General features: G+C 38.8%; 1 protein-coding gene and 1 long non-coding RNA gene across 2 annotated transcripts; both read left to right on the top strand.

The window, feature by feature from the left end:
• The first annotated feature begins 1089 nt into the window (after positions 1 to 1089).
• LOC311283931 (B-cell receptor CD22-like) lies at positions 1090 to 22177 on the top strand. The gene is made up of 11 exons (XM_084398705.1): positions 1090 to 1371; positions 1825 to 2178; positions 2277 to 2525; positions 17926 to 18177; positions 19739 to 19993; positions 20119 to 20370; positions 20488 to 20730; positions 20818 to 20908; positions 21056 to 21101; positions 21397 to 21647; positions 21796 to 22177. Exons 1-11 carry the CDS (start codon positions 1326 to 1328, stop codon positions 21851 to 21853), a joined length of 2097 nt encoding a protein of 698 aa, XP_084254831.1. The 5' UTR covers positions 1090 to 1325; the 3' UTR covers positions 21854 to 22177.
• A 3471-nt stretch (positions 22178 to 25648) lies between these two features.
• LOC311284082 lies at positions 25649 to 26207 on the top strand. The gene is made up of 3 exons (XR_014626155.1): positions 25649 to 25797; positions 25910 to 25943; positions 26130 to 26207. It is a non-coding gene; the product is annotated as an uncharacterized lncRNA (long non-coding RNA).

Genomic DNA, 26207 nt, shown 5'->3' with positions numbered 1-26207 from the left:
ATCATAATCAGTATAACTGCAATCTAACTGTGTGTGTGCGCACAAGTGCAAAGACACAGTTCATTCAGCCAGTGAAACACTAATGTTAAATAGTCAAGGGTCAGCATCCCAACTAAAGCAAGCACTGATCTCTATAATGGTAACTTCAAACCAAACATTTTCAATTAAACATCTTAATAACAACTTCTGTAGATGTATGACAGAAATAAAGTCATACTGTTAATAATAAGTGTAATAATGTGTAATGGCTGGAAGTCAGTTGTATTATTTTCTGTTTGTGTGTTCCTCTTTCCTTCTGTGAATCTGCTTGTTAACAGCAGGTGTTCATCACTAATGCTCAACAATAACTTATTTCACTTATTAACTTATTATTCAACATATTCTCTTAATTATCTCACTGCAACACTGCGTCAATGTTACTTTTTACTCGTTGTAGTGTGGATTTCCCTGTGGGGTTGAAAGGGTTAACAGTGTAAGATAAAAAGACACATCCACAAAATGTATTTTAACAGTAATAAACTGTAAGTTATAAAACAGGTTGATACTGGCAACACTGTTGCCAGTAGTTTACTGTAGAATCTTGTTTTTTGGGTCACCGTTGTGCAGAAGAGTAGAGCCTGTGCTTCAGTCCAGGAGAAGATCTACAAACATTGATGATATGCTGCATGTTGCTTTATTTAACAGGCGGTGACTGTGTAGTTGCTGGTCCAGTGGAAATCTTTTTACGTTCAATAGTTTTTTAGTGGTCTCAAATGAAAGAAGTTCACAGTAATACTTTGCTCACATTATTAATGCATTATAAATTTTAGTTAATACATTTAAATGACAGTTGGTCAATTTAAGGCAGTCGGTTTCTGCAAATGTAATTAGTTAACTTGAATTTTAATTTAGTGCATTTTTACAGAAACAAACTAGACTACAGTAAAGAACTGCACAATTAACAGTATTTTACTGGCAACAGTGTTGGCAGTATTTTACTGTAAAAAAAAACGGTACGGTCTAACAGTGTATAGTATGCTTTTAGATATTCTTTAACCAATCCTTTAGAGAGAGTGTTTTATCTTTTTCTATTTCCGAGTGGTTTCATACAAGAAAATTGAAGTGAGAAACATTTTCTTTCATTATAACCTCTGTTAGATGACTCATGTGTTCATAACGTTATCTTTAAATGAGTTTCATCCGTGGAAATCTACTAACAGTGAAGATTGTAAAGTGTTTGTATCATTTTTGCAGTGTTTATAATGCAATAACCGGCTGTTATTATAGTTTTGATGAAATGAAAGATGACATATTGTACTGTTGTGTAAATTATTTAGTTTCCTGTGATGTCACTGATAACTCTTGCTCTGGTGTTTCTGCTCCTGATGCCAGGTGAGTCTCTCCTGTAAATGACATACGAGTTCATTACTAACTAAGAGTAAAAGGTTTTGGCTAGTTAACATGGATCAGTTAGCACTGCTGGTGCCCCAGGAAAAATAGCACTGGTAAAATATCTACTATAATGGAGGGAAATTTATGTGATTTATTTGTTGCTTCTAAAGAAAATGGTATTATTCAGGTTATGCTGATATAATGCTGATATAATGCTGAAATAAACTGCTAACATTTAGAGCATAACGTTTTTCATGGTTAGTGTTCAATGTTCTGCTTCCTGCATTTCATCACCTTCTGTCTGATGGCTGTACGTTTTACACAGATCACACCATAAGTGTAATTCTTCATTTATTAACAATAGTTTTGTAAACTGTTTAACTCATAGATGGGCATGTGTGTGCTTCTATTGTTGTTTCTTATCCTTGTTGCCTTGTGAATGTTGTGTATCAGGAGTTTGTAGCCAGTGGGATGATTGGGGTGTGAGTTACAGTCCTTCACACATCTGTGCACTAAAGGACTCAACAGTGACAATGAGCTGCACTTATACATACCCTACTGGACATCAGATCATGAAAGCGTTCTGGACCAAAGCACTGGTAATAGATAATGAAGAGTTTCCAGATCTGTCTAATGACCCTGAATACATTCAGAGGCTTCAGTATCTGGGAGATAAACAGCAGAACTGCACCATCAGACTGAGTCACGTGACACTGAAGGATTCACACAAGTACTATTTCAGATTCCTCACTGATAATCCTGATGGAAAATGGATTGGTAAACCTGGAGTGACTCTTACTGTCACAGGTGACTTTGATGAGGTTTATCTCTTCTTCTGTGCATTATGTTGAATAATAATCAGTGTATGACAGCAGCACTAGATATAATGTGTGTGTTGTGTTCAGATCTTCAGGTGGAGTCTCCTGAGAGAGTGACAGAGGGAGATTCAGTCAATCTGAGATGTAAAAGCAGCTGCGCTCTGACTGACAGAGCAACATTCATCTGGTACAGAAACTCACAGCCATTAACTGAGAGAAGAGACAGAAACAATGAACTCCTGCTGCAGTCAGTCAGAAGAGAGGATTCAGGCAGATATAGCTGTGCTGTAGACGGACACACTCACATCTCTCCTGCTGTTCAGCTCAATGTCATGTGTGAGTATGTTCTTTAAAGTTTTCTTTCCAAAGCCAGTAGAGTTCACTCGTCCCTCCTTTTCTTTAAAAATGATAGTAATTGGGGCTAATATTTAAAACATTTAAATGCTCACTGTTTCAATAGTACAGTCACAAAACATGAACAATATGTGTGATTTTAACATTTTATATATTCAGTTATATATATATATATATATATATATTACTCCCTTGTTATGGCAACGCCACACCATAAACACAATACACTAAAACAGCTGTTCAAATAATGGTTTAAACACCTTTAAAGCTCAAATAATGCACATATTTGAACAAAATACTGATTGTAAATGCTTTTATGAAATAATAAGATTCACATTTATGCCTTTAAATCCTCCAAAATTGGCCCCATTCACTTCTATTGTAAGTGCCTCAAAAAAAAAATTATCTTTTTTAAAGTTACACTGTGTAAGATTTTCTCCCATCTAGTGGTGAAATTGTATTTGACTACCAACTGAATATTACTTTCCAGCCCCTCCCATTCCTGAGGGAGTTTTAACTCCTACGGTGGCCGTATTATTTACAAGGTAAACAATCGTTTTTCATCATTGACGTGAGGAAAAGTATCCTAGACGTCGTTCTAGCATTATCCACAACCATGCTATAGTTAGCCAATCAACTACAAAACTTTGAATTTACACAAATAGGCTGAATTACCTCTGTCGCTAGAGCGCCTATTGAGATCAGAGGAGTGAGGTTTACTCGCACAGCGAATACTAGCTGGCCTCCGTTACATGTGGTGTGGGGGAAACCGTACAGTAGTATCCCGGAAGAAACCCACGCTGACAGGGGAGAACATGCAAACTGAAAGGACTCCTGCTGTGAGGCAACAGAGCTGACCAATGAGACCCTGTGCCGGCTGCACTGTTAGCCCTTGCTGTAAAAAAAGGCCAAATTCTGACAGTATCATACCATTTTCCATTAAAACAGTAATATACCGTAGAAAACAAAACTAGAATACAGGAATATACTGTAAATCAACAGCGCTCAAAGTCTACACTCAGAGGCTGTTTTCCCAATCACACCCTATACCCTCATTCACTATTCCCTACATTAGTTCACTAATATAGTCCCCTTGACAGATTTAATGTAAAAAAGTGAGTGAATTGAGAAACTGATGAACACCTGATAAGCAGAATCACTGAAGGACAGAGAAACAAGAACAGGAAAAAAGAGAAACACAAAAACTACAACTGACTTCCAGCCACCGAGTGTGAAAACAGTTTACAAACCAGTTTACGATTATTTCTTTCATACATGTACAAAAGTTCTTGTTGAGAATTAACAGATATTTAGTTAATAATACAGTTTGTTGTCACCATAATGGAGATCAGTATTTGCTTTAGTTGGTCTCTTGTCCCTTGACTTCTTACCATTCATCTCTCTCTGACTGCTGTAACAGTGAGTTTATAAAACACATTTGTTATGGCAAGAAAGAGCCAAGAGGAAGATGATCTGGTGTTTTTGGCTTTTGTGATGATATCACAACCATTCTGTACATGTCTGATTCTCTTATATTTCCTGTATATATTTTTTTGAATTTATGGGTATTTCATATTTAGCATATATCTGTAAATTTACAACATGAAATCAATATTTCTGTAATTAGGTCTTCTGAAGAATATCGTAATCATATAGTGCATTAAAACATTTTGAGCTCCTGCTTGACTCAGACACACACAGACATCAACAATCAGCACAAGAATCTCAACAATGGTGACAATCAAATGTTTCATGTCGCAATGTATGCTGGGTTCCAGGATAATATAAAGCTCCCAGCATGCACTGCTGCAAAAAAAAAAAATTGGCACCATTGTTGAGATTTATGTGCTAAATTGTGATATCTCTGTGTTTCTAATAGACAGTGGAGCTCTGTTTCTCTGGTTATGCATGATGTGTTAAAAAAAAAATTGTCATTGTAATTTATTGATGTGGTTTCACAGTGGTGCTAATGCAACTCTTTTGATTGAGAATTAAACTCTGAATGAGTGAGAATGAATTTCCTTAGTGAATGAACAGGCAATATTATGATTTTGTCATCATAATCATTATAACCACAATCATTCATAAACTGCATGTGTGCACAAGTGTGACTTGCACAAAAACAGCTCAAGCAGTAAAAGAAACACAAATGTTTTAGCATCAGCATCCCAACTAAAGCAAGCACTGATCTCTATAATGGTAACTTCAAACCAAACATTTTCAATTAAACATCTCAATAACAACTTCTGTAGATGTATGACAGAAATAAAGTCATACTGGTTAATAATAAGTGTAATAATGTGTAATGGCTGGAAGTCAGTTGTAGGTCTTGTGTTTCTCTATTTTCTGTTCTAACAGCAGGTGTTCATCACTAATGCTCAACAATCACTTACATATTCTCTTAATTATCTCACTGCAACACTGTCTCAATGTTACTTTTACTCTTTGTAGTGTGGATTTTCCTGTGGGGTTGAAAGGGTTAACAGTGTAAGATAAAACGACACACCCACAAAATGTATTTTAACAGTAATAAACTGTAAGTTATAAAACTGGTATATCCTGTTAAGCTGCAACCCCACTTTTGAAAAATCCCCAGAAATGACATACCCAAACTGAAACAGATACAGTTCATGAACCCTTTGTACTAAAAGCACAAGTATGATCTCATTTGAAAGCTGACACCTGGCAGTTTATTGTAAATGTAGAATTAATTATTGTCATAATGACAAAAAATGTTATAAATAGCTTCAAAGTTTTGTAAAGTTATTAGAAATTATTTTTTATGAAATATCCTCATGAAAATAAAATTGAAGTTGGCACTGGAGCAATCTAGAAATGCACTACAGCTAATGCCACATGTCTAAACATTTTATGTTTAAAATCTTAAGATAATAAGTCCAAAACTCTGTATTTAGTGAAATGTTTTTCAAGACCATGTCATGTGACTTTATTTTGATTTGACGCTAAAATGCTACTGATGTTTATTGCCATCTTCTAACCATCTATCCAGTATATTTTCTTTATTGTTTTGTGGTGCAAACGAGCCCCATTCAGTCTCAGTCTCCCCCTGCACACATTCACACCTCTCCAGCCTTGTTATGGCTGTAAATATGCATTTCTTTTGTCTGCATTATAGCTACTAACGACTGGCTATTCACAGGCTATTCATAGGGTTTCAGTCCCTAATTTCTTTTCTCAAAGTTCACCCTTACATTTTAAACTGTATCTAATGCATTTCTTGAATAAAGAAACATTTCAGGTAGCATTCAAAAAATAATAAAAATATAACTTCTAGGTGGCAGGTGCACCTAGGGCTAGCTAGCATGTTAGCTTAGCACACCATCAATACACGACAATTTATGAGATTAAAACCATGTTTGTGCTCCAAACTTACTTTATAAAGCAAATCGAGTATTTTAAATAATCTTCTGTGATCTAATTTGGCTTCAGATAAAAAATCAGACAGAAAATATACTATTGGATAGTGTTCTGCACAACGATTCTATATAGATTAGCATTACATTATAAATATAATCTATTATTATGGAAATACCTGGCATGGATTGAAAAACACAGGTAACTCAAATATCATAGCAAACATGTTTATTGTCTTCAAAATGTCTGTATCTGCATGTTACAGCCATAGTTACAGCGCGATCTGTTGTTTTTTTTTATTTATTTATTTTTTTTTATTTATTTATTGCATTTTCAAAATTACAGAGTTTGATATCAAGATCTTGTTACAAATCTTATACACATTTTCACATTTGGTAAACAACTTGAAACAACAATAATTGGAAAAAAGAAAGAAGAAAAGAAACAAACAAAAGAAAAAGGGCATCACACACATATATTAAACTTATTTAACAGCGATACAGATCTTTGGGCTTTTTGATTTTTTAAAAACTTTACAGATTCAAAATACATTTTAAAGGCTGCTTTAAAATGAACAAAGTTGGGTTTTGAGTTACTCCATTTAGTTTGATGAATATGAAATTTTCCTAATAATAGAAACAAATCGATAACATAAATTTTTTTTTTAGAAAAGTCAAATTCATTCGAATGAAGCAAGACAGATGACAAATTTAAGACTATATTGCAGTTCATTTTAACACTTAGAAATTGAGACATCTCATACCAAAAGACTGAAGAACAGGGGCATTCAAAAAACAAGTGCACAATAGACTCTCTTTCACTATTACAAAAACAGCAGTTGTAATCAATATCCAGATGAAAACGCTCTAATGTGTCTTTCACAGGATATATTCTGTGAGAAATTTTAAAAGACACTTCTTTGGTTTTATTTGATACACAATACCGACTAAGAACTCCCCAAACATTTTCCCACTCAAATGAGGGAAACATATTAACCCAAACAAATTTAGATGGAGGAGAAGAGATACTGACAAAAAGAGATCTAATCAGTTGGTTACTGCATTTATCATTAATTAAATCAAGTTTATCTAAAAACAAATGTTTGGAAACTTTACTTGCAGTGTTACCCCTAGAGTCCTGATTTCTGAATAGAGATACAATTTTGGCAGAAATAGAATTCATGACAGTACAATATTCTTTAACAGAGATATGACACTTAAATTTCAGACATAGTTCAGTAATACTCAAAAACTGACCATCAGAATTCAATAACTGACTAACTAATAATATATCAGATTCAAACCAATGTTTTAAAAATAATGTTTTTCTTCGGTGTGTAATATACTTATTATTCCATATAAAAAAGAAATGAGGAGAGAAGTTATGTTTAAAAGCCAAACACCATGTCAAAAAGACTTGCTTGTGAAAATTAGATAAACAAAGAGGTATTTTGTTGATATCAAAACTGCATCTAAGGAAAAAATTTATACCACCAAGTTGATTAATTAAATGGTTAGGGAAAATATTCCACATAGAGCAATTATTTTTAATAAAACATTTTAGCCAATTTATTTTAAAAGTGCTGTTTAAGGTTGTAAAATCCACAACATTCAAACCACCCTGATCATATGGATTGCATAATATATTTTTCTTCAAATAATGAGGTTTTTTTTTCCAAACAAAATCAAATAACAACTTGTCAAACTCTTTGGTAAATGTCTTGGGTACAAATAGAGCTTGGGAGATATACGCAGATCTTGACAAACCTTCAGATTTAGACAATAGGACACGACCATAAATGGATAAATCTCTCTGCAACCAAGAGTCAAATTTTCTTTTTGTACTGTTTATAATCGGATTAAAGTTAAGAGAAGCACGATATGATTCATCTTTGCAAAGTTTTACACCAAGATATGTGACAACCTCCTTGACAGGGATTCCATCAATTTCTTCAAGGTTAATATTCCTAAGTGGAAAAATCTCACATTTGCTTATATTAAGGTTGAGACCAGATACTTTAGAAAAATTATTTATGGTACGAATTGCTTTGCTAACCTCCGCAGCATCTTTTAAAAATAGAGTTGTGTCATCAGCTAGCTGACATATTTTTAGTTCATTCCCAAAAACGTTAATACCTTGAAAGAAATTCATATTTACATAGCAAGAAAGAACCTGAGTGACGAGCAGAAAGAGAAACGGTGAGATTGGGCAGCCTTGTCTGATGCCCCTAGAAAGAAAAAATCTATCAGAAGTTCCATTAACCATTTTAACAGAGCTGTTACATTCGGTGTACAGGGTTGTAATCGCCTTTCTAAAAAAATTCCCAAATTTAAAGTATTCTAGTGTTGCAAACATGAATTTGTGTTCTACTGTATCAAACGCTTTATTAAAATCAACAAAGAGTATTAGATTGTCCTCATTGAGAAGGTGACTATAATCAATAAAATCAAGAATAAGACGAATATTATTACAGATATGCCTCCCTTTCATGAAGCCAGACTGAGACTGATCAATTAATGAGTCCAAACCTAATTTCAGCCTGCTAGCAAAAATAAGAGAAAAGAGTTTGGCATCAGTGTTCAATAAAGTTATGGGTCTCCACCCATCTAGAGATAAAGTATCCTTATTTGCCTTTGGTATTAAGGTAATTACCCCCTGTCTGAGAGATGGAGGTAAGATTCCATTATTTATAGATTCATTAAACATAGCTAAAATAAACGGGGAAAGGGCATCTCTGAAAGTTTTGAAAAATTCATTCGTAAGCCCATCATTTCCAGGAGATTTGTTGTCCTTGAGTTTCTTAATATTGTCGATAATTTCTCCAATACTAAGCTCTTTCTCACAAATGCTGCCAAATTCATCGTTAACCAACTTACTAGTGTTATCCAATTTTCCTAAAAAGGACTCCATTAAGGAGTACTGTATATCAGAGCTAGAATACAAACTTTTATAAAATTCTGCTGTATGTTTTGAAATTGTAGATAAATCATCTGTGACAGAATTATTTATACGCAATTTATTAATTGCTAATCTTTCACCATTTCTTTTTTCTAAAGAATAAAAGTATCTGGTGTTTTTTTCACCATGTTCGAGCCACTTTCTTCTGGAACGTATGAAAGCAGATTTTGCCTTTTCCTCATAATGTTTATTTAAATTCTCTTGTAATTTTATGAGATTTTGAGCTTGTTCCTCTGTTAAATCTGTTTTATCACACAGGTCACCAAACTCTTGGATGATGGCTTGCAATTTGGCCCGTTTATTTTTGGCAATTGTTTTACTCATTTTAATGGCTAAACTCCTCACTTTATATTTCATAAAATCCCACTGCAGCCCATATTGGTTAGTAATTACACCCTGTTTATAGTATTTATCAATTATTTTTAATACTTCACAATTAAATTCCTCATTAAATAATAAATAATTGTTTAATATCCAGTATCCACTTCTGCTCAGGTTCTTTCTATTGTCATTAGAGATGATAAAAATGTGAATAGAATTATGGTCAGTAAAAGGTGCAAGATCAATTGTAACGTTGTCTATCAATGATGTCAACTCCTCTGATATTAACCACAAATCTATTCGAGACTGCAAAGACAAGTCATTATTTTGCCATGTATACATGAGTTTTTGGGGGTTCATTTTTCGCCAGATATCAACAAGACCTAAGTTATTGCATAACCCAGAAATAATTTTGTTGCTATCATCTTTTACACATTTGGGAGGCCACCTATCTAAGTTACTATCTGGGACTACATTAAAATCACCCCCAAGAATACATTTTGCATTCATGTATTTGGTTGATAGGTCAATAATTCGTTTTTCTAATTCATTGAGTAGAATCAAATTTGTAGATTTGCAATTAGTACCATAAATATTAGCAATAATATATTGCTTATGAGAGTCCTCTAATATGATTATTAGCCACCTTCCATTATTATTACTCTCATGATGAAGAATTTTGCCCCTGAAATTCCCTCTGAGAATAGCGACCCCTGCTGATCTATTTGTACCATGACTCAACCAAATGTCCTGACCCCACTGACTCTTCCAAAAATTGTAATCAGCCTTTGAACTATGCGTTTCTTGTAATAAATAAAAATCAGCCCTTTTGTCTTTCAAAAATAAAAAAACAGCCTTTCTTTTATTTATATCGCGGATGCCTCTAACATTAAGAGAAACTAAAGAAAAAGACATGAGAAAAAACTTGAACTGTAAGTCCTGGTTTACTAAGTAGAACAATACCCGGACAACCCCTCTATGTCAAAATGAACAAAACTTATTCAAAAAAATAACTTTCTATATATTTAATGTATTGATGATGACTGATGAGTAAGAAGGGAAAGAGAGAGAGAAAAAAAAAAAAAATAGGCGTTGGAGGGAGATAGGGGGAACTGTCCATGGAACTGGTTTAACTGTTCAGCACCTCCCTGAGAATATAAGTTAACATATATAACAGTCTGAACAAATTAGTTATATCTTCCTTCTTTTTCCCCTTTACCTGAACACAGAAATATAATGAAGATTGTCAGCTGTCGAACTTCAAGGGAGAAATTTGTTTTCACTCCTTTCTCTCTTCTGCTGCTTGAAATCATCCGATCTCCATTTTTCCATCTTTTGGTCGAATCTGGATCCCATCCACATACGCCTTCGCTCCCACAAAGTAGGCCGACTTTCCAGCTTTCCTGGCGCGCTCCACCTCTGGCCACAGCCGCTGTCTCACTGCTCGATCAGCGGGCGTCAAATCCTCCTTGAATTGCAGCTTGTTTGTCTTCAAGTACTCGCTGGTTTTGGCTGCCCTCCAGATAATATCTTTCTCAGAACGTGAAATGAATCGAATGATCACGGGCCTGGCTCGCTGGTTCTCACTGTTGATCTTGCCTAGTCGATGAGCCACATCAACTGTGCTCGTGTTGAATTCTGGAGCGACCGCACGACACACCTCCTTGACTCTGGCCTTGACGTCGTCCTTGCTGTTCTCCGATAGCCCGTAAAGCCGTAAATTCCACCTCCTTCCATAACGCTCCGCATCGGACAACCTCTCTTCTAACATCGCAATTTTCTGTTCATGAGCTTCATGTTTCTGCTTGAGAACGTCCATTTCGATGCGAAAGCCGCCCACTTCGTTGTATATGCAGTCTACTTTCTCCCGCAGATCTTCGACGAGCACAGCATTTTCAGACACCTTTGATTCAATTCTGTCCGATCTCTCGTTGATTAAATTATATAAATCAATCAAGGAAAACTCTTTTTTTTTCTTACTTTCGGGGCTACTCGTTCCATCACTCTTACTTTTATCAGCATTCGAATTCTTTGAGTAAGAATGTACTTCACTTTGTGTGCGCTTTTCTCCTTTCCCCGCCATGATAGGCCCACTAAGCACGGTTCAGTCAAAATACTTCCTGACGAATAACACGGGGTAAAAGTTGATCTCTTTTCAAAAAATTCGGCACAAAGTTCATGTAAAATAATTATTTTGTCATCAGTTCATAATAAAAAGATAATTTAGAAGGGAAATCCCGGGAAGTTGTTCCCCACTTAGAAAAGGTCGTCTGCACCCACCGCCATCTTAGCCCGACCCCCCTAGCGCGATCTGTTGTTAGCTGTGTGTTCGAGGCTTCCTGGATTGTCACATGATTTTGGCACTTCTTCATGTTCTAATACTGTGCACAGGGCGGCGAGGGCGCCCTCAGGCTATTGGTATGAATTGAAAACACATTAACAGAGTATGCAAACGCTCATAATGATTACATCGACGCATTTGGGTATAAATTCAATAAATATTATTCCTGTCTATAGAAATCTGATGTAAACCTATGAGAATATATCAATATTTCTCCAAATCTGCAAATTTTTTAGCTAAAAGCCCTGAAGGACGTTGTTTTGTGTATCGCTGTCATGACGACAGCACGGAGTTTTTTATGAATGAAAGCGGCTGACGCGCATAATTCATATCAAAGGTATCGACTCATTTTTTCATTTCATAACTCCTGACACAAATTAAGAAATAACTGTCGCTATAAGTTTCTCAGAATACAATAGTGGTCAAATTCTGAAACTTGAGTCTTATATCTTTTTAATGATGTATAGTTTGTCAAGGTATAACATTAAATCTGATAGTAACTTTGAACTATATATAAATAAAACCGCTTCAGTGCGCCCACGCTCTGGCAACGGTTAACAGGATATACTGGCAACACTGTTGCCAGTAGTTTACTGTAAAATCTTGTTTTTTGGGTCACCATTGTGCAGAAGAGTAGAGCCTGTGCTTCAGTCCAGGAGAAGATCTACGAAAATTGATGATTTGCTGCATGTTGCTTTATTTAACAGGCGGTGACTGTGTAGTTGCTGGTCCAGTAGAAATCTCTTTATTTACACATTTTTTGTTGTGGTTTCAAATGAAATAAGTTCACAGTAATACTTTTATCATGTTATTAATGCATTATACATTTTAGTTAATACGTTTAAATGATAGTTGGTCATTTTAAGGCAGTCGGTTTCTGCAAGTGAAATTAGTTAACTAGAATTTTAGTGCACCTTTACAGTAACGTACTTCAGATTGCAGTAAAGAACTGTACAATTAACAGTAAATTACTGGCAACAGTGTTGCCAGTATTTTACTGTAAAAAAACCTGGTAAGGTCTAACAGTGTGGATTAATGGATAAGGACGGTTTATTTCTCTTAATCTCCTGCGTCGTGCGCTTACTTGTGATGAAAAGTCTGATTCATTTCCGCGAGCCGGTTCATTCGGACAGCTGGTTTAAAAAAAAGATTTGTCTGTTCCATACGTCATCAAGCAATGATGGCACTACGCCATCCTCGGTAATCCTCTGCAGACTTCGACAGTGGGGTCTTTTTGAGTGGCACATGCTACTTTGTCTTGCGTGTTTTGCATCATTAACCTGGAACTAAAGTTTGATTCAGTTTGATTAATGAACCGGCTCGACTGGTTACTTCCTACCGGCTCAAAAGAACAATTCGTTCAAGAACCGAACATCACTAGCGCTTTCTTCAGCCACACCTAACAATTATGTTACTGTGATAACCCGAGTATTTAAAGATGCACGCAGACATTGCTGTTTATCGTCTTTACTAAACTCAGCAGCAAGTACAGAAAACGGCTTGCAAAACTGCAACAACACAACCAAAACATCCGGTGTGCAACAGCTTAACCAGGACCGGGGGAAGCAAAATAACAAACAAAGGTTCCGGGTTCCACCCCGGTCTATACAGCAAATAGTCCCTCTGCAACACTTCTCCCTCTTAAAGTGCAAACATAAAACATTAATACACACACTGTAAGATAAGTGCCTCTCTACCAGGAGGAACATTGGTAGCAATATGAACATCAAATTTTTGTTAAACAAACAACACTCTTTTATATGGTATATTTAATGTTTGTGTATCTGTAGCTCAACATGTCAGTCTGTTTGGAGGCTTGTGTTGTCTCTTAGATCTCCTAAGCTCAGGAATGGTGTCCTCCGAACTGGAGGCAGGCTCTGGTCCCCCAGGTAGGCTCTGAGCAGGGTCAGCCGTAGCTGCCTGCTCCGACAATCCATCAGGTGCCTCCTCTGAGGGCTCAAACAGACCCTCATGTGACATTTCCGCGTTCCCTGGAGCTACTGGCACGGCCTCTGCAGAGCCGCCCACACTGTCTTTGCATGAAACCCCGTGAGAACTCTTCCCTCCCCCATCATGGCGGACCCGCAAGTGATCTTGGTGCCTGCGCACCTGCCTACCATCACATAATTCCACAACAAAAGATACTGGCCCTGTCTGGCGGTGGATAACCCCTGGCAACCAGGGTGAACCTATGGCAAAGTTCTTGACATACACACTGTCCCCTGGGTGAAAATGTCTCTCTTTGGCATGTTAGTCCCGCCTTGCTTTTTGCTCCTCCTGATACTTGGCAACCCTCGCTCTGATGTCTGGCTGGAGGAGGTCCAGATGAGACTTTGGTCTCCTCCCCAGCAACATCTCAGCTGGAGACACTCCAGTAGTTGTGTGTGGAGTAATCCTGTATTGAAACAGGAAGCGTGCAAGCTTGGTTTCCAGAGATTGTCCTGACATCTTCCGCAGCCCCTCTTTGAAAGTCTCCACAGCCCGCTCTGCCAAGCCGTTGGACGCGGGATGATAGGGGGCAGTGCAGACATGGCGAATCCCGTTTCTATCCATAAACTCCTTGAAAACCTCACTGGTGAAAGTGGGCCCGTTGTCTGTCACAATTGTGTCTGGCAGCCCATGTGTTGCGAAAATGCTTCTCAGTGTGTCTGTAGTAGTAGGTGCAGTAATATTTGACATGATCTGTGCCTCGAGCCACTTGGAGTGCGCGTCCACTAGCACTAAAAACATCCGACCCATAAATGGGCCAGCAAAATCCAGGTGAAGTCTGGACCACGGACGGCCGGGCCACTGCCATGGGTGTAGTGGCGCTGCCGCTGGCATCTTCAGGTTGCTTTGACACTGAGAACATCCCTTCACCTTTTCTTCCAAAGCACAGTCCATCCCAGGCCACCACACAAATGATCTGGCGAGACTTTTCATACGGGAAACCCCGGGGTGGGCCTCATGTAGCTCATCCATCACTTGAGCCTGCCCTGGAGGTGGGACAATCACTCTGGAACCCCAGAGGAGACAGCCATCAAGGACACTTAATTCAAGTTTGCGCTTGACGTAAGGTTTGAACCCCTCCTGTTCCACAGTGGCAGGCCACCCCTGCATCACCCACCTCTTCACCTGCGACAACACTGGGTCTCTTTCAGTCCACAGCTTTATTTGCTTTGCTGTCACTGGAGCCTGTGACAGTCTGTCCATCAGAAAAACAGTCTCTGGGGGAAAGCCTGTGTGGTGTGGTGTGTCTGGGAGAGGCAGACGGCTAAAAGCATCAGCATTTGCATTGTCGCTACCCGCCTTGTACTCTATGCTATACTGGTATGCTGACAGGGTTAATGCCCAGCGCTGTATTCTTGCTGAGGCCATGGGTGGAATGCCCTTTGTCTCACTGAACAGACCCATTAGAGGCTTATGGTCTGTGAAGATGGTAAAAGGGCGACCATACAGGTAGTGGTGGAAACGCTTTACTGCAAAAACAACCGCCAGGCCCTCCTTCTCTAATTGCGAGTACCCCTTTTCTGCTGCAGTAAGAGTACGTGACACATAGCTGATTGGCTTTTCACTTCCATCCTCCATGCGGTGCGAAAGAACTGCCCCCAGTCCATACGGGGAGGCATCACACGATAGAATGACCTCCTTGTCTGGGTCAAAATGTACCAGCAGTCGTGTTGAGTGTAATAGTCCCTTTACGTGCTGGAAAGCGTCGTCCTAATCCTGCTGCCATCTCCACACACAGCCTTTGTGTAGCAGCCGGTAGAGTGGGGCCAGCACGGTCGAGAGGTCTGGTAAAAACTTCCCATAATAGTTCACCAGACCCAGGAACGACCTGAGCTCTGCAACGTCCTTTGGTGTTGGGGCTTCCTTAATTGCTCTCACTTTGTCTTCGACTGGAGACAAACCCTGAGCTGAAATCCGATGGCCCAGATATGTGACACTAGGAGCTTGAAAAACACACTTACTGCACTTCAGACGCAGCCCCGCCTCAGACATTCTCTTTAACACCAGGTCAAGGTTTTGCAGGTGTTCCTCTTCTGTTTTACCTGTGACGAGAATGTCATCCAGGTAGACGGCAACCTGGGGAATGTTCTGAAACAGATTGTCCATGGTGCGTTGGAAAATAGCCGGGCTTGAGGCCACGTCAAACACCAGGCGGTTATACTTGAATAGACCCTTGTGAGTGTTTATAGTCACATATTGCTTAGAGTCTTCATCTAGCAAAAGTTGCTGATATGCGTGACTCATGTCTAGTTTAGTGAATGTTTTTCCACCTGCCAGTGTAGCAAATAGGTCCTCCACTCGCGGTAGGGGGTAGGTGTCGAGCTGTGAGGCCTGATTAATGGTCATTTTGTAATCCCCACATATGCGCACTTCCCCGTCCTCCTTCACCACTGGCACTATTGGGGCTGCCCAGTCAGAAAACTCCACGGGCTCGATCACCCCTGCCCTTTGCAGCCTTTCCAACTCCGCCTCCACCTTAGCTTTCATGGCATATGGTACTGTTCGCGGTTTGAAGAAACGCGGTTGTGCTTTGGGGTCAACACACAGTTTAACTGTGGTCCCTCGGAGGGTACCCAGTTCCTCTTTAAAGACATCAGCATATTTCCCTATGATGTCCTGTACCACAGTGGTATGTTTGATTTCACCCCAGATCTGTCCCCAATTCAGGTGAATTTTCTGGAGGAGATCCCGCCCCAACAAGCTCGGTCCCTCCCCCTCCACCACAAGCAGTGTCACCGCGGCCTGCTGTTCCTGATATACAATGTCCACCTTGATAGCCCCCGCGAGTGGAATGCACTCCCCCGTATACGTTCTGAGCCTAATACTTGTCTCTTCCATTGCAGGTGCACCCCCTGAGCTCCACAACCTGTTGAATGTGGTTTGACTGATTACTGAAGCTGAGGCCCCAGTGTCCACTTCCATGTTCAGCTCTTTGCCATTTACCTTAATTGTTGCGTATATGGGCTGAGCCCGGGGCTGGCCACGGATATTAAACATGTTGAATGAGCACTGCTCCTCAAAATCCTCACTCTGCAGGTGATGTGTGTTGGGCTTAGGTGCTTTTCCCCATCCTTTTGTCTGTTTATTTTTAGCACCCCTGCACTTTTTTGCAATATGCCCCCTTTTCTGGCAATTATGGCAAACAGCGTCTTTAAAGCCACAGTCATTCGCAAAATGCGGACCCCCACAACGATAACACTCTGTGGGTTTTCCTGAACTACTTTTGCCTTCTTTTGCTACAAAATGGGCAGTATCTGATAGCGTCCCTCCGCCTGCATGTTTTATGTCAATCGTGTTGTTTGCCGCCGTCTCCATGGCTAGGGCAATGTCTAAAGCCTTTTTGAAAGTCAGTGTGGCTTCACCCAATAAGCGGCGCTGTATGACGTCATCGTTAATCCCACAGACTAACCTGTCCCGCAACATGTCCTCCAGCACTGCCCTGAACTCACAGTGCTCAGATAGCTGCCTCAGCTCTGCCACGAACTCCGCCACTGTCACTCCTGGCTTGCGTGAATGCGTGTGAAACTTGAAGCGCTGCACAATCACAGAGGGCTTGGGGTTGAGGTGATTTTGCACCATCTCCACAATTTCTTTGAACCTGATCTCTCCCGGTTTCTGCGGCGTTGCAAGATTTCGGATCAATCTGTACGTTTTAGCCCCGCACACACTCAGGAGGATTGATCGTTGTTTCTCCTCATCCACAATGTCATTAGCCAGGAAAAAGTGCTCCAGTCTCTCGACATATTCCACCCAGTCACCATCCTTCTCGGAGAACTCACTGAGCGAGCCGACAGTAGCAGCCATAGCTTTCGTTTAATTATGCGCCAACTTCTTTGCTGCCGAACCGGCTGACTTACTGGAACCTTGGCTTGGTTATTATCGGTTTTAATCCTCGTCGCCAGAGTGATAACCCGAGTATTTAAAGATGCACGCAGACATTGCTGTTTATCGTCTTTACTAAACTCAGCAGCAAGTACAGAAAACGGCTTGCAAAACTGCAACAACACAACCAAAACATCCGGTGTGCAACAGCTTAACCAGGACCGGGGGAAGCAAAATAACAAACAAAGGTTCCGGGTTCCACCCCGGTCTATACAGCAAATAGTCCCTCTGCAACAGTTACTAACTACAATTTTTGTCATGTAATTTGGAATCAGTAACTGACTATAGTTTGTAAGTAAACTATCAAGCACTGATTTACTGACTATCACACACAGAAAAAAGTGTTGTTTTTTCGTTTTGGATATTTCTTAATAAGTGACATGACCTTTTGACTCAAGGATCCATGGATTCATGTTGTTTATGCTAAATTCTGCCCCTACCATCTGTATGTAAGAACAGAAATAGAAGTGCTTTGGTGGGGCGAGTGACGGGTGATACTATATGTTTCTCCTGTAGATCCTCCAGTGAAACCTGAGTTCTTCATCAGTCCATCTGGTGTAATAGTGGAGGGAGATTCAGTGACTCTGAACTGCATCAGTGACTCAAACCCTCCTGCAGAAATCAGCTGGTTTAAAGGAGGAACGATTGTAGGATCTGGAAGAATCTACAGCATCTCAAAGATCAGCTCTGATGACAGTGGAGAATACAAGTGCAAGTCCATCAGTGAACATGGAGAGAAATACTCTGCTGTGACTTTAAACGTCATGTGTGAGTTAATGAGTAAACATAGGCAAGGCAAGGCAAGGCAAGGCAAGGCAAGGCAAGTTTATTTATATAGCACATTTCATACACAATGGCAATTCAAAGTGCTTTACATAGAAGAAATTAAAATAATAAAAAGAAATAAGAATAATTAAAACAGTTTAGAAGAATACAAAATAAAATACAGTACAAACAGTCGGACGAACATTGGCACAGTGCTCATTCAGTAAATGCATAGTTAAACAGATGTGTTTTGAGTCTGGATTTGAATGTGACTACAGTAGGAGCACGTCTGATCTCCTCTGGAAGCTGGTTCCAGCTGCGGCTGGCATAATAGCTAAAAGCGGACTCGCCATGCTTAGAGTGAACCCTTGGTATTTCTAGCTGATATGATCCTAATGATCTGAGTGATCTGTTGGGTTTATATTCAGTGAGCATATCTGCAATGTATTGAGGTCCTAGGCCATTGAATGATTTATATACCAGTAATAATACTTTAAAATCAATCCTAAATTTAACTGGGAGCCAGTGTAAAGACCTGAGGACTGGTGTGATATGTTCATATTTTCTGGTTCTGCTCAGAATCCTGGCGGCAGCGTTCTGTATGAGCTGCAACTGTCTTATGGTCTTTTTGGGAAGTCCAGTGAGGAGTCCATTACAATAATCCACCCTGCTGGTGATGAAAGCATGAACAAGTTTCTCTAAGTCTTGTCTGGAAACAAAGCATCTTATTCTTGCAATATTTTTCAGATGATAGTATGCTGATTTAGTTATTGCTTTGACATGACTACTGAAACTAAGGTCTGACTCTAGTGTCACACCAAGATTCCTGACTTGATGTTTAGTTGTTTGACCCCTAGAGTGAAGGTATGCGTTCACCTTGAGAACTTCATCTTTGTTTCCAAACGCAATGACTTCAGTTTTGTCTTTGTTTAACTGAAGAAAGTTTTGACACATCCAACTGTTGACTTCATCAATGCATTGGCACAGGGAGTCAATGGGGCTGTAGTCGTTAGGCGATAGGGCTAAGTAGAGCTGTGTGTCGTCTGCATAGCTGTGGTAAGCAATTTGGTTCTTTCTCATTATTTGGCTCATTGGGAGCATATACAGGTTGAACAGGAGTGGTGCAAGAATTGAGCCTTGAGGGACTCCGCATGTCATGGATGTCCACTCAGACTTATGGTCTCCTATACTCACATAATAACCTCTCCCATCTAAGTATGACCTGAACCATTTTAGGACTATCCCAGAAAGCCCCACCCAGTTTTCCAGCCTGTCCAGAAGTATGTTGTGATCGACAGTGTCAAATGCAGCACTGAGGTCGAGTAGTACCAGCACTGATAATTTGCCTGAGTCAGTATTTAAGCGAATATCGTTTATTATCTTTATGAGCGCTGTCTCTGTGCTGTGGTGCGGTCGGAAACCAGATTGAAAATTGTCAAAGTATCCATTCGAGCATAAGGTGCACATTTTCTGTTTTGATAAATTCAGTCCATATTAGCAATTTAAAATATTTGTAATTCAATTTAAAAATAATAATAATAATAATAATAATAATTGTTATTAGACCCTCCCAGGAGCGCCTCAGTGTCCATCAGTCCATCTGGTGTAATAGTGGAGGGAGATTCAGTGACTCTGAACTGCATCAGTGACTCAAACCCTCCTGCAGAAATCAACTGGTTTAAAGGAGGAACGTTTGTAGAATTTGGAAGAATCTACAGCATCTCAAAGATCAGCTCTGATGACAGTGGAGAATACAAGTGCAAGTCCAGAAATGAACATGGAGAGAAATACTCTAATGCTGTGACTTTAAACGTCATGTGTGAGTTAATGAGTAAACATAAGATGCAAATTTTCTGTTTTGATAAATTCAGTCCATATTAGCAATTTAAAATATTTGTAATTCAATTTAAAAATAATAATAATAATAATAATAATTGTTATTAGACCCTCCCAGGAGCGTCTCAGTGTCCATCAGTCCAGCTGGTGAAATAGTGGAGGGAGATTCAGTGACTCTGAACTGCATCAGTGACTCAAACCCTCCTGCAAAAATCATCTGGTTTAAAGGAAGAACGATTGTAGGATCTGGAAGAATCTACAGCATCTCAAAGATCAGCTCTGATGACAGTGGAGAATACAAGTGCAAGTCCATCAATGAACATGGAGAGAAATACTCTGCTGTGACTTTAAATGTCATGTGTGAGTTAATGATAAAACATAAGATGCAAATTTTCTGTTTTGATAAATTCAGTCCATATTAGCAATTTTAAAAATGTGTACTACGATTTAAAAATAATAATCTGATAATTGTTATAGACTCTCCCAGGAGCGTCTCAGTGTTGATGAGTGGATCTGGTGTAATAGTGGAGGGAGATTCAGTGACTCTGAACTGCATCAGTGACTCAAACCCTCCTGCTCTGAACTTCAGCTGGTTTAAGGAGAATGAAACCTCAGCTGTTGGATCTGGACAGAGTTTCAGTGCACTACAGAGTGGACGCTTCTACTGTCAGGCTCACAATCAACATGGATCTCAGAGATCAGACGCTGTAACTGTCACAGGTGAAGCTTTTATTTTATAAAGGGTTCAAGACAGTTATAGTATGTAGCTTTGAGACTTAATCTGAATTACAATTCTTCATCTTTCAGTACATCGTGGTCATGGCTGGCTCGTCTGGTTGGGGATCACAGCGTGTTTAGGATTCTTCATCGTCATCATCATCATCATTCTGTTTATAATGTAAGTTTGATTCAAATCATTCTCAGTTACAGTGAGTGTATGAATGTAATTCACTTTCAGACTAGTGCAGGTGGAAATGCCTCATGTAATGTGATTAGTAATTAATCTTTAAAATGCAGCTTACAAGTTTAATGTCTGTTAAATCAGGAGAAAACGAAGAGGTGCTAAAGCTGAAGACCTCACTGAAAAACAGGTAAATCTTCCAGACACAACATGTGAATAGTCTAGTTAGACGGGGCCATTCACACAAAACGTGAGAGACAAGTCAGTGGAATGAGAGACAAAAAACCCCAGAAAGTCTAGAGATGTGTTTTTAAAAGTTTACCGCATTTAATTTCAGTGCCGTGTTTATAACAGTCACACACGTCGGTCTAGAGTTTACATAGAAATATAATGGAAAAGTAGTGCGCTGAAATGGAAAAACGTGTTCTGTGTGAATAGCCTTTAAATGTGAATGATAAATAATATTTAATTTTCCTCCGTTTCAGGACAATCTGTACTCCACCGTAACAGGGGGAGACGTTCATGTTTCTGAATCAGCCGATTGTGATGACGCTCAGTACGCCAGTGTTACTTCCAGCAAACCCAGAAGAGACGGAAATGCTCCTGAATGCAGAGACACTGAGGAGATCCAGTACGCAACTGTCCAACATCACAGAAAGACCGAGACGAAGAGAGCAGAGGAGAACGAAAGCCACTACGACAATATCAGGATCCGTCAGCCTGATTCTGTCCTGAGGTGAGAAGAACGAGCTTAAAGAGACAGTTCACGCAATAATAAAACGTTTGCCATCTACTCACCCTCATGTTATCTGATTTGTTTAATGAATTTTATCATCATGTATTCTGATACATAACATGATTGTTGTTTTATTAAATTTTTTTAGGCTATCAAATGTGCAGACTGTGGAAGAGGCGTCTGTGATCTACAGCAGTGTCAAATGAGTAAATGAGACCATCATGAAGACAAAGGCCAAAACAGTGAAACAATATTCTGAGAGTAGGGCTGTCCATTTAGCATGCTAATTCACTCAGTTATTTATTATTCATTAAATCAGGTGAATAGATGTCAGGAATGCAGTGTCTGTGATCTTGTTCTCATTACAAGAGCATGAATATAAAGGAAAGAGCCAAAGAACCAACAACACGCGTTTAGTGAAACTAAAAACATTTTGTGATGTCACTGCTTGGTAATTTGTTTGTTAAAGTCATTTGAACTTTTGACTTCATGTGTTTACTGTAAGCAAATAAAAAGGCTGTATCAGTTTTACCAAATTCAAGCTTGTGTGTGGTCATTTCTGGGTCTTTGTAGACCTAATCTCAGAGTAACCTATTATATGTGATAGCTGGGTTATTATTAATATTTTGACTATTCTAACAAACTTGTGCAACAGTGGATACAATTAAAGCTTTGATGAACACCTCAGTCTATTAAAGTCACCAGTGACGATTATTTGTAGAGCAACTTCTGTGTACGTGTGTTAAGACGAGGTCAATCATGTTGGTTTAATCAGCTTGACTAAAACAACATTTAATGGAGCCCCTAAAGTCACATGGTGGTGGAAATTATATTTCAATGCTTTTGCGTTTTCTCTCAAATTCTTTGCATTCCCCATGCATGAAACTTTTGTGAGTAAATGCAAAAGCATTGAAATATAATTTCTCCTCCCATCTCATACTTTTGCATCTCCATGTCCTTTTAGGGGTTTTTGTATTAAGCAATATTAGCTAAGAATTAATTTGGACCGATGACGAGACACATTGGGCTGTGCATGTGTTCTTAACTGATTCTGGATGAGGTCATTTCCTGTCCGACCCACCTCTACTGCCCACCACTTCCTGTCGCTATTCTTTTCGCCAATAAACTGAAGACAAAAATTATCCTGAGGATGTAAAAATACAACTTGTCTGTCTGCGGTCAAAGTATCGACATCCAGTCTTACTCAATATAAATTCGCTAGTGTCTTGCTCAATAATTCTTCAGAGAATGTTTCCAGGAAGAAAGGCTATAAAAACTAAGTTTAAAATCCCCTTTTATTTGTATTCCATTTATTTATGAACATCCCCTCACTTTTAAAATGTGGAAATTCATGTTAAACTGTAAATACGTCCTATATGTTAATAAATCTTTGTAGAAGAGCAATACAAGTGGTGGACAAACTTCTTCATATTGTTAAACATTTTGGGTTTAATGACTTTTTAGATATCAATAAATGCCATTGGATCATCATGAAAAGTTGTCTGAAGTTGCTTGTGTGGGCAGGAGTCAAGAAAGAGGAAGAAACATTTTCTGTGTGTGCGAGTATTTTAAAACTAAGTGTGTAACCATGAGAAATTCATCAGTTCAACGCCTGCTGGAGAGACTCACCAGAACACGGTAAGAGTTACGCTGGTTACTGTGTGAATATAGTCAGATTAATACTGTTGTAGAAACCACTGACCTAATCAATTGGAAATATTCTCAGTGAAATATTATTTATGGAAATATTTTTAAAGCTAAAGATTGTTTTATAATGCTCATTGTGTGTGTTATCCCTGTGGTTCCAATCCTGGTCTTTGAGGACCCCCAATACTGCACAGTTATGATATCTCTCTTATCTGACAAATCCATCTAAGGCCTTGAAGCCTTTAATAACGAGCTGATGAACTGAATTAGGTGTGCTTGATTAAGGAGACATCTAAAATGCTGGGGATCGTCCAGGATTAGGAACAACTGTGTGATTCTGTATTATTGTTCTTGTAGTGACATCACTGATAATGGCTCCTCCTCTTCCTCTGGTGTTTCTGCTCATGATTCACGGTGAGTCACTCCTTTAGTCTCTCATCAAAGTCTTTCTTTTATTAAATCATGAGTCCGGCAGCACCCTGTTAAAACCCCTTTCACAAACAAATTTGTAAAAAAAATTATAAAAAAAATCATGCAAATAAAGTAAAAAATAAAGGCAGTCAGAGATAAAATTAAAAAGTGAAATTAAAATTAAACCTTTAGATAAATGTTTAAATTATTCTCACTGAAATTAATGTACAATATAAATATGTGCATTAATAATGATTATTTGAATGTTTTTGCAATGTCAGCATTTCATGTGTTCTACAAACAAATAAATATAAAAAAGAAATAAGAATGTAATGAACATGAAGGGTCAATAATTATGAAACAATCGTTTTTGTGTGAACTATCCCTTTAATGTGTGTTTCAGGAGTTTGTACCCAGTCGTTTGATTGGGGTGTGAGTTACAGTCGATCACACATCTGTGCACTAAAGGACTCAACAGTGATAATGAGATGCACTTATAAATACCCTACTGGATATAAGATCAAGAAAGTGTTCTGGACCAAAGGCTCAATTCTAAGGGGTGTTGATCCTCCAGATCTGTCTGAGGACCCTGAATACAGTCAGAGGCTTCAGTATCTGGGAGATCAACAGCAGAACTGCAACATCAGACTGAGTCATGTGACACTGAAGGATGAAGACGAGTACTATTTCAGATTCATCACTGATAAACCTGATGGAAAATGGATTGGTAAACCAGGAGTGAATCTTACTGTCACAGGTGACTTTGATGAGGTTTATCTCTTCTTCTGTGCATTATGTTGAATAATAATCAGTGTATGACAGCAGCACTAGATATAATGTGTGTGTTGTGTTCAGATCTTCAGGTGGAGTCTCCTGAGAGAGTGACAGAGGGAGATTCAGTCACTCTGAGATGTAAAAGCAGCTGCGCTCTGACTGACAGAACATTCATCTGGTACAGAAACTCACAGCCATTAACTGAGAGAAGAGACAGAAACAATGAACTCCTGCTGCAGTCAGTCAGAAGAGAGGATTCAGGCAGATATAGCTGTGCTGTAGACGGACACACTCACATCTCTCCTGCTGTTCAGCTCAATGTCATGTGTGAGTACAGATTCATTTAATGTATGCACTTTTTTCTTTGAAGTTTCTTTCCAAATTAAGAAGATTAAGAAGCAGTTCTTGTAATTAATGGGTTTCATGGTACAACATTTAATGGAAAGCTTTTGCAGAAGAGTGAAAGCATTATTTTGAAATTAAATATCCAACATGCACATGTGGTTATATAGTCAATGTGAGAGAACTAATCTTGATCAGGCGACCAATCACCATATTTACACTTTTAATATTCATGTAAAAGACTAAAATTTAATTTACAGCTGGAGGATTTTTAGAGAAATACTAGTGGTTAAAAATAATATTTGAAATATTTCACCTGTCGATCCCCCAGAGAGATCTCTCACGCAGTGTGCATGAGAGATGATTGGTCTAATAACACTTGTGTGTGATTGGCTGAATGTTAGTTCACTCAATCCCAAGTAACAAACACCAGTGAACATGGATGGGAATGGTAGCAGTTTGTAGAGAATGTGGGGGCCAGAATCACATCTACGTAAAAGTAAACATCTGTGATTCCAAATTTACTGTGATTGTTAAGGATATCTATGTTTTTCTGTGTTAGATCCTCCCAGGAGCGTCTCAGTGTTGATGAGTGGATCTGGTGTAATAGTGGAGGGAGATTCAGTGACTCTGAACTGCATCAGTGACTCAAACCCTCCTGCAGAAATCAGCTGGTTTAAGGAGAATGAAACCTCAGCTGTTGGATCTGGACAGAGTTTCAGTGCACTACAGAGTGGACGCTTCTACTGTCAGGCTCACAATCAACATGGATCTCAGAGATCAGACGCTGTAACTGTCACTGTCACTGTCACAGGTGAAGTTTTTATTAACACACTTCAATCTTAGTTTGTAGATTTAATTACGATATTCTCCCTCTTTCAGTTCGTCGTGGTGCTGGTTGGCTCATCTGGCTGGGGATCCCAGTGGGATGTGTAGGAATATTCATCATCATCATCATCATCATATTGTATAAAATGTAAATATAAAATGATCAACAAAGAGTAATATAATTCGCTTTTAATTAATGCAGAAGTACATTTGATTATTAAATGAAACAATTAATTGGCTTGTTTCCATTTGTTTTTTAGGATAAACTGCAGATCTGCAATACACGAGTATGAGGTGAGATGGCCAAAGAATCACAGGCTACCAATAAATCAATTAGAGCTACTTTATACACGCAGAACATATATTACCACAATTATACAGGATTTTATGTGAGAACACACACTGTGGAGTGATTACACTTTTGATTTTCATGCAAAATCTCTTGTTTTGTGGTGATAGTCCTTCTCTGTTTCCCTGCAGAACGATGATCCCAGTGCAAACACATATGCAGCTCTTGACCTCAAGACCAGATCAGCTGACCTCTATGACACACTCACA

The sequence above is a fragment of the Rutilus rutilus genome, assembly GCF_951802725.1.
Source record: "Rutilus rutilus genome assembly, chromosome: 2".
NCBI lineage: Eukaryota > Metazoa > Chordata > Actinopteri > Cypriniformes > Leuciscidae > Rutilus > Rutilus rutilus.
Note: the sequence above shows the minus strand (reverse complement) of the source record. Positions and strands in the feature narration are given on the sequence as shown.

Coding starts and splice junctions, on each gene's coding strand:
- LOC311283931 (XM_084398705.1), top strand. CDS start 1,326: ATGTCACTGATAACTCTTGCTCTGGTGTTTCTGCTCCTGATGCCAG. Junction 20,731..20,817: donor AGACGCTGTAACTGTCACAG/GTGAAGCTTTTA, acceptor TTCATCTTTCAG/TACATCGTGGTCATGGCTGG. Junction 20,909..21,055: donor ATCATCATTCTGTTTATAAT/GTAAGTTTGATT, acceptor CTGTTAAATCAG/GAGAAAACGAAGAGGTGCTA.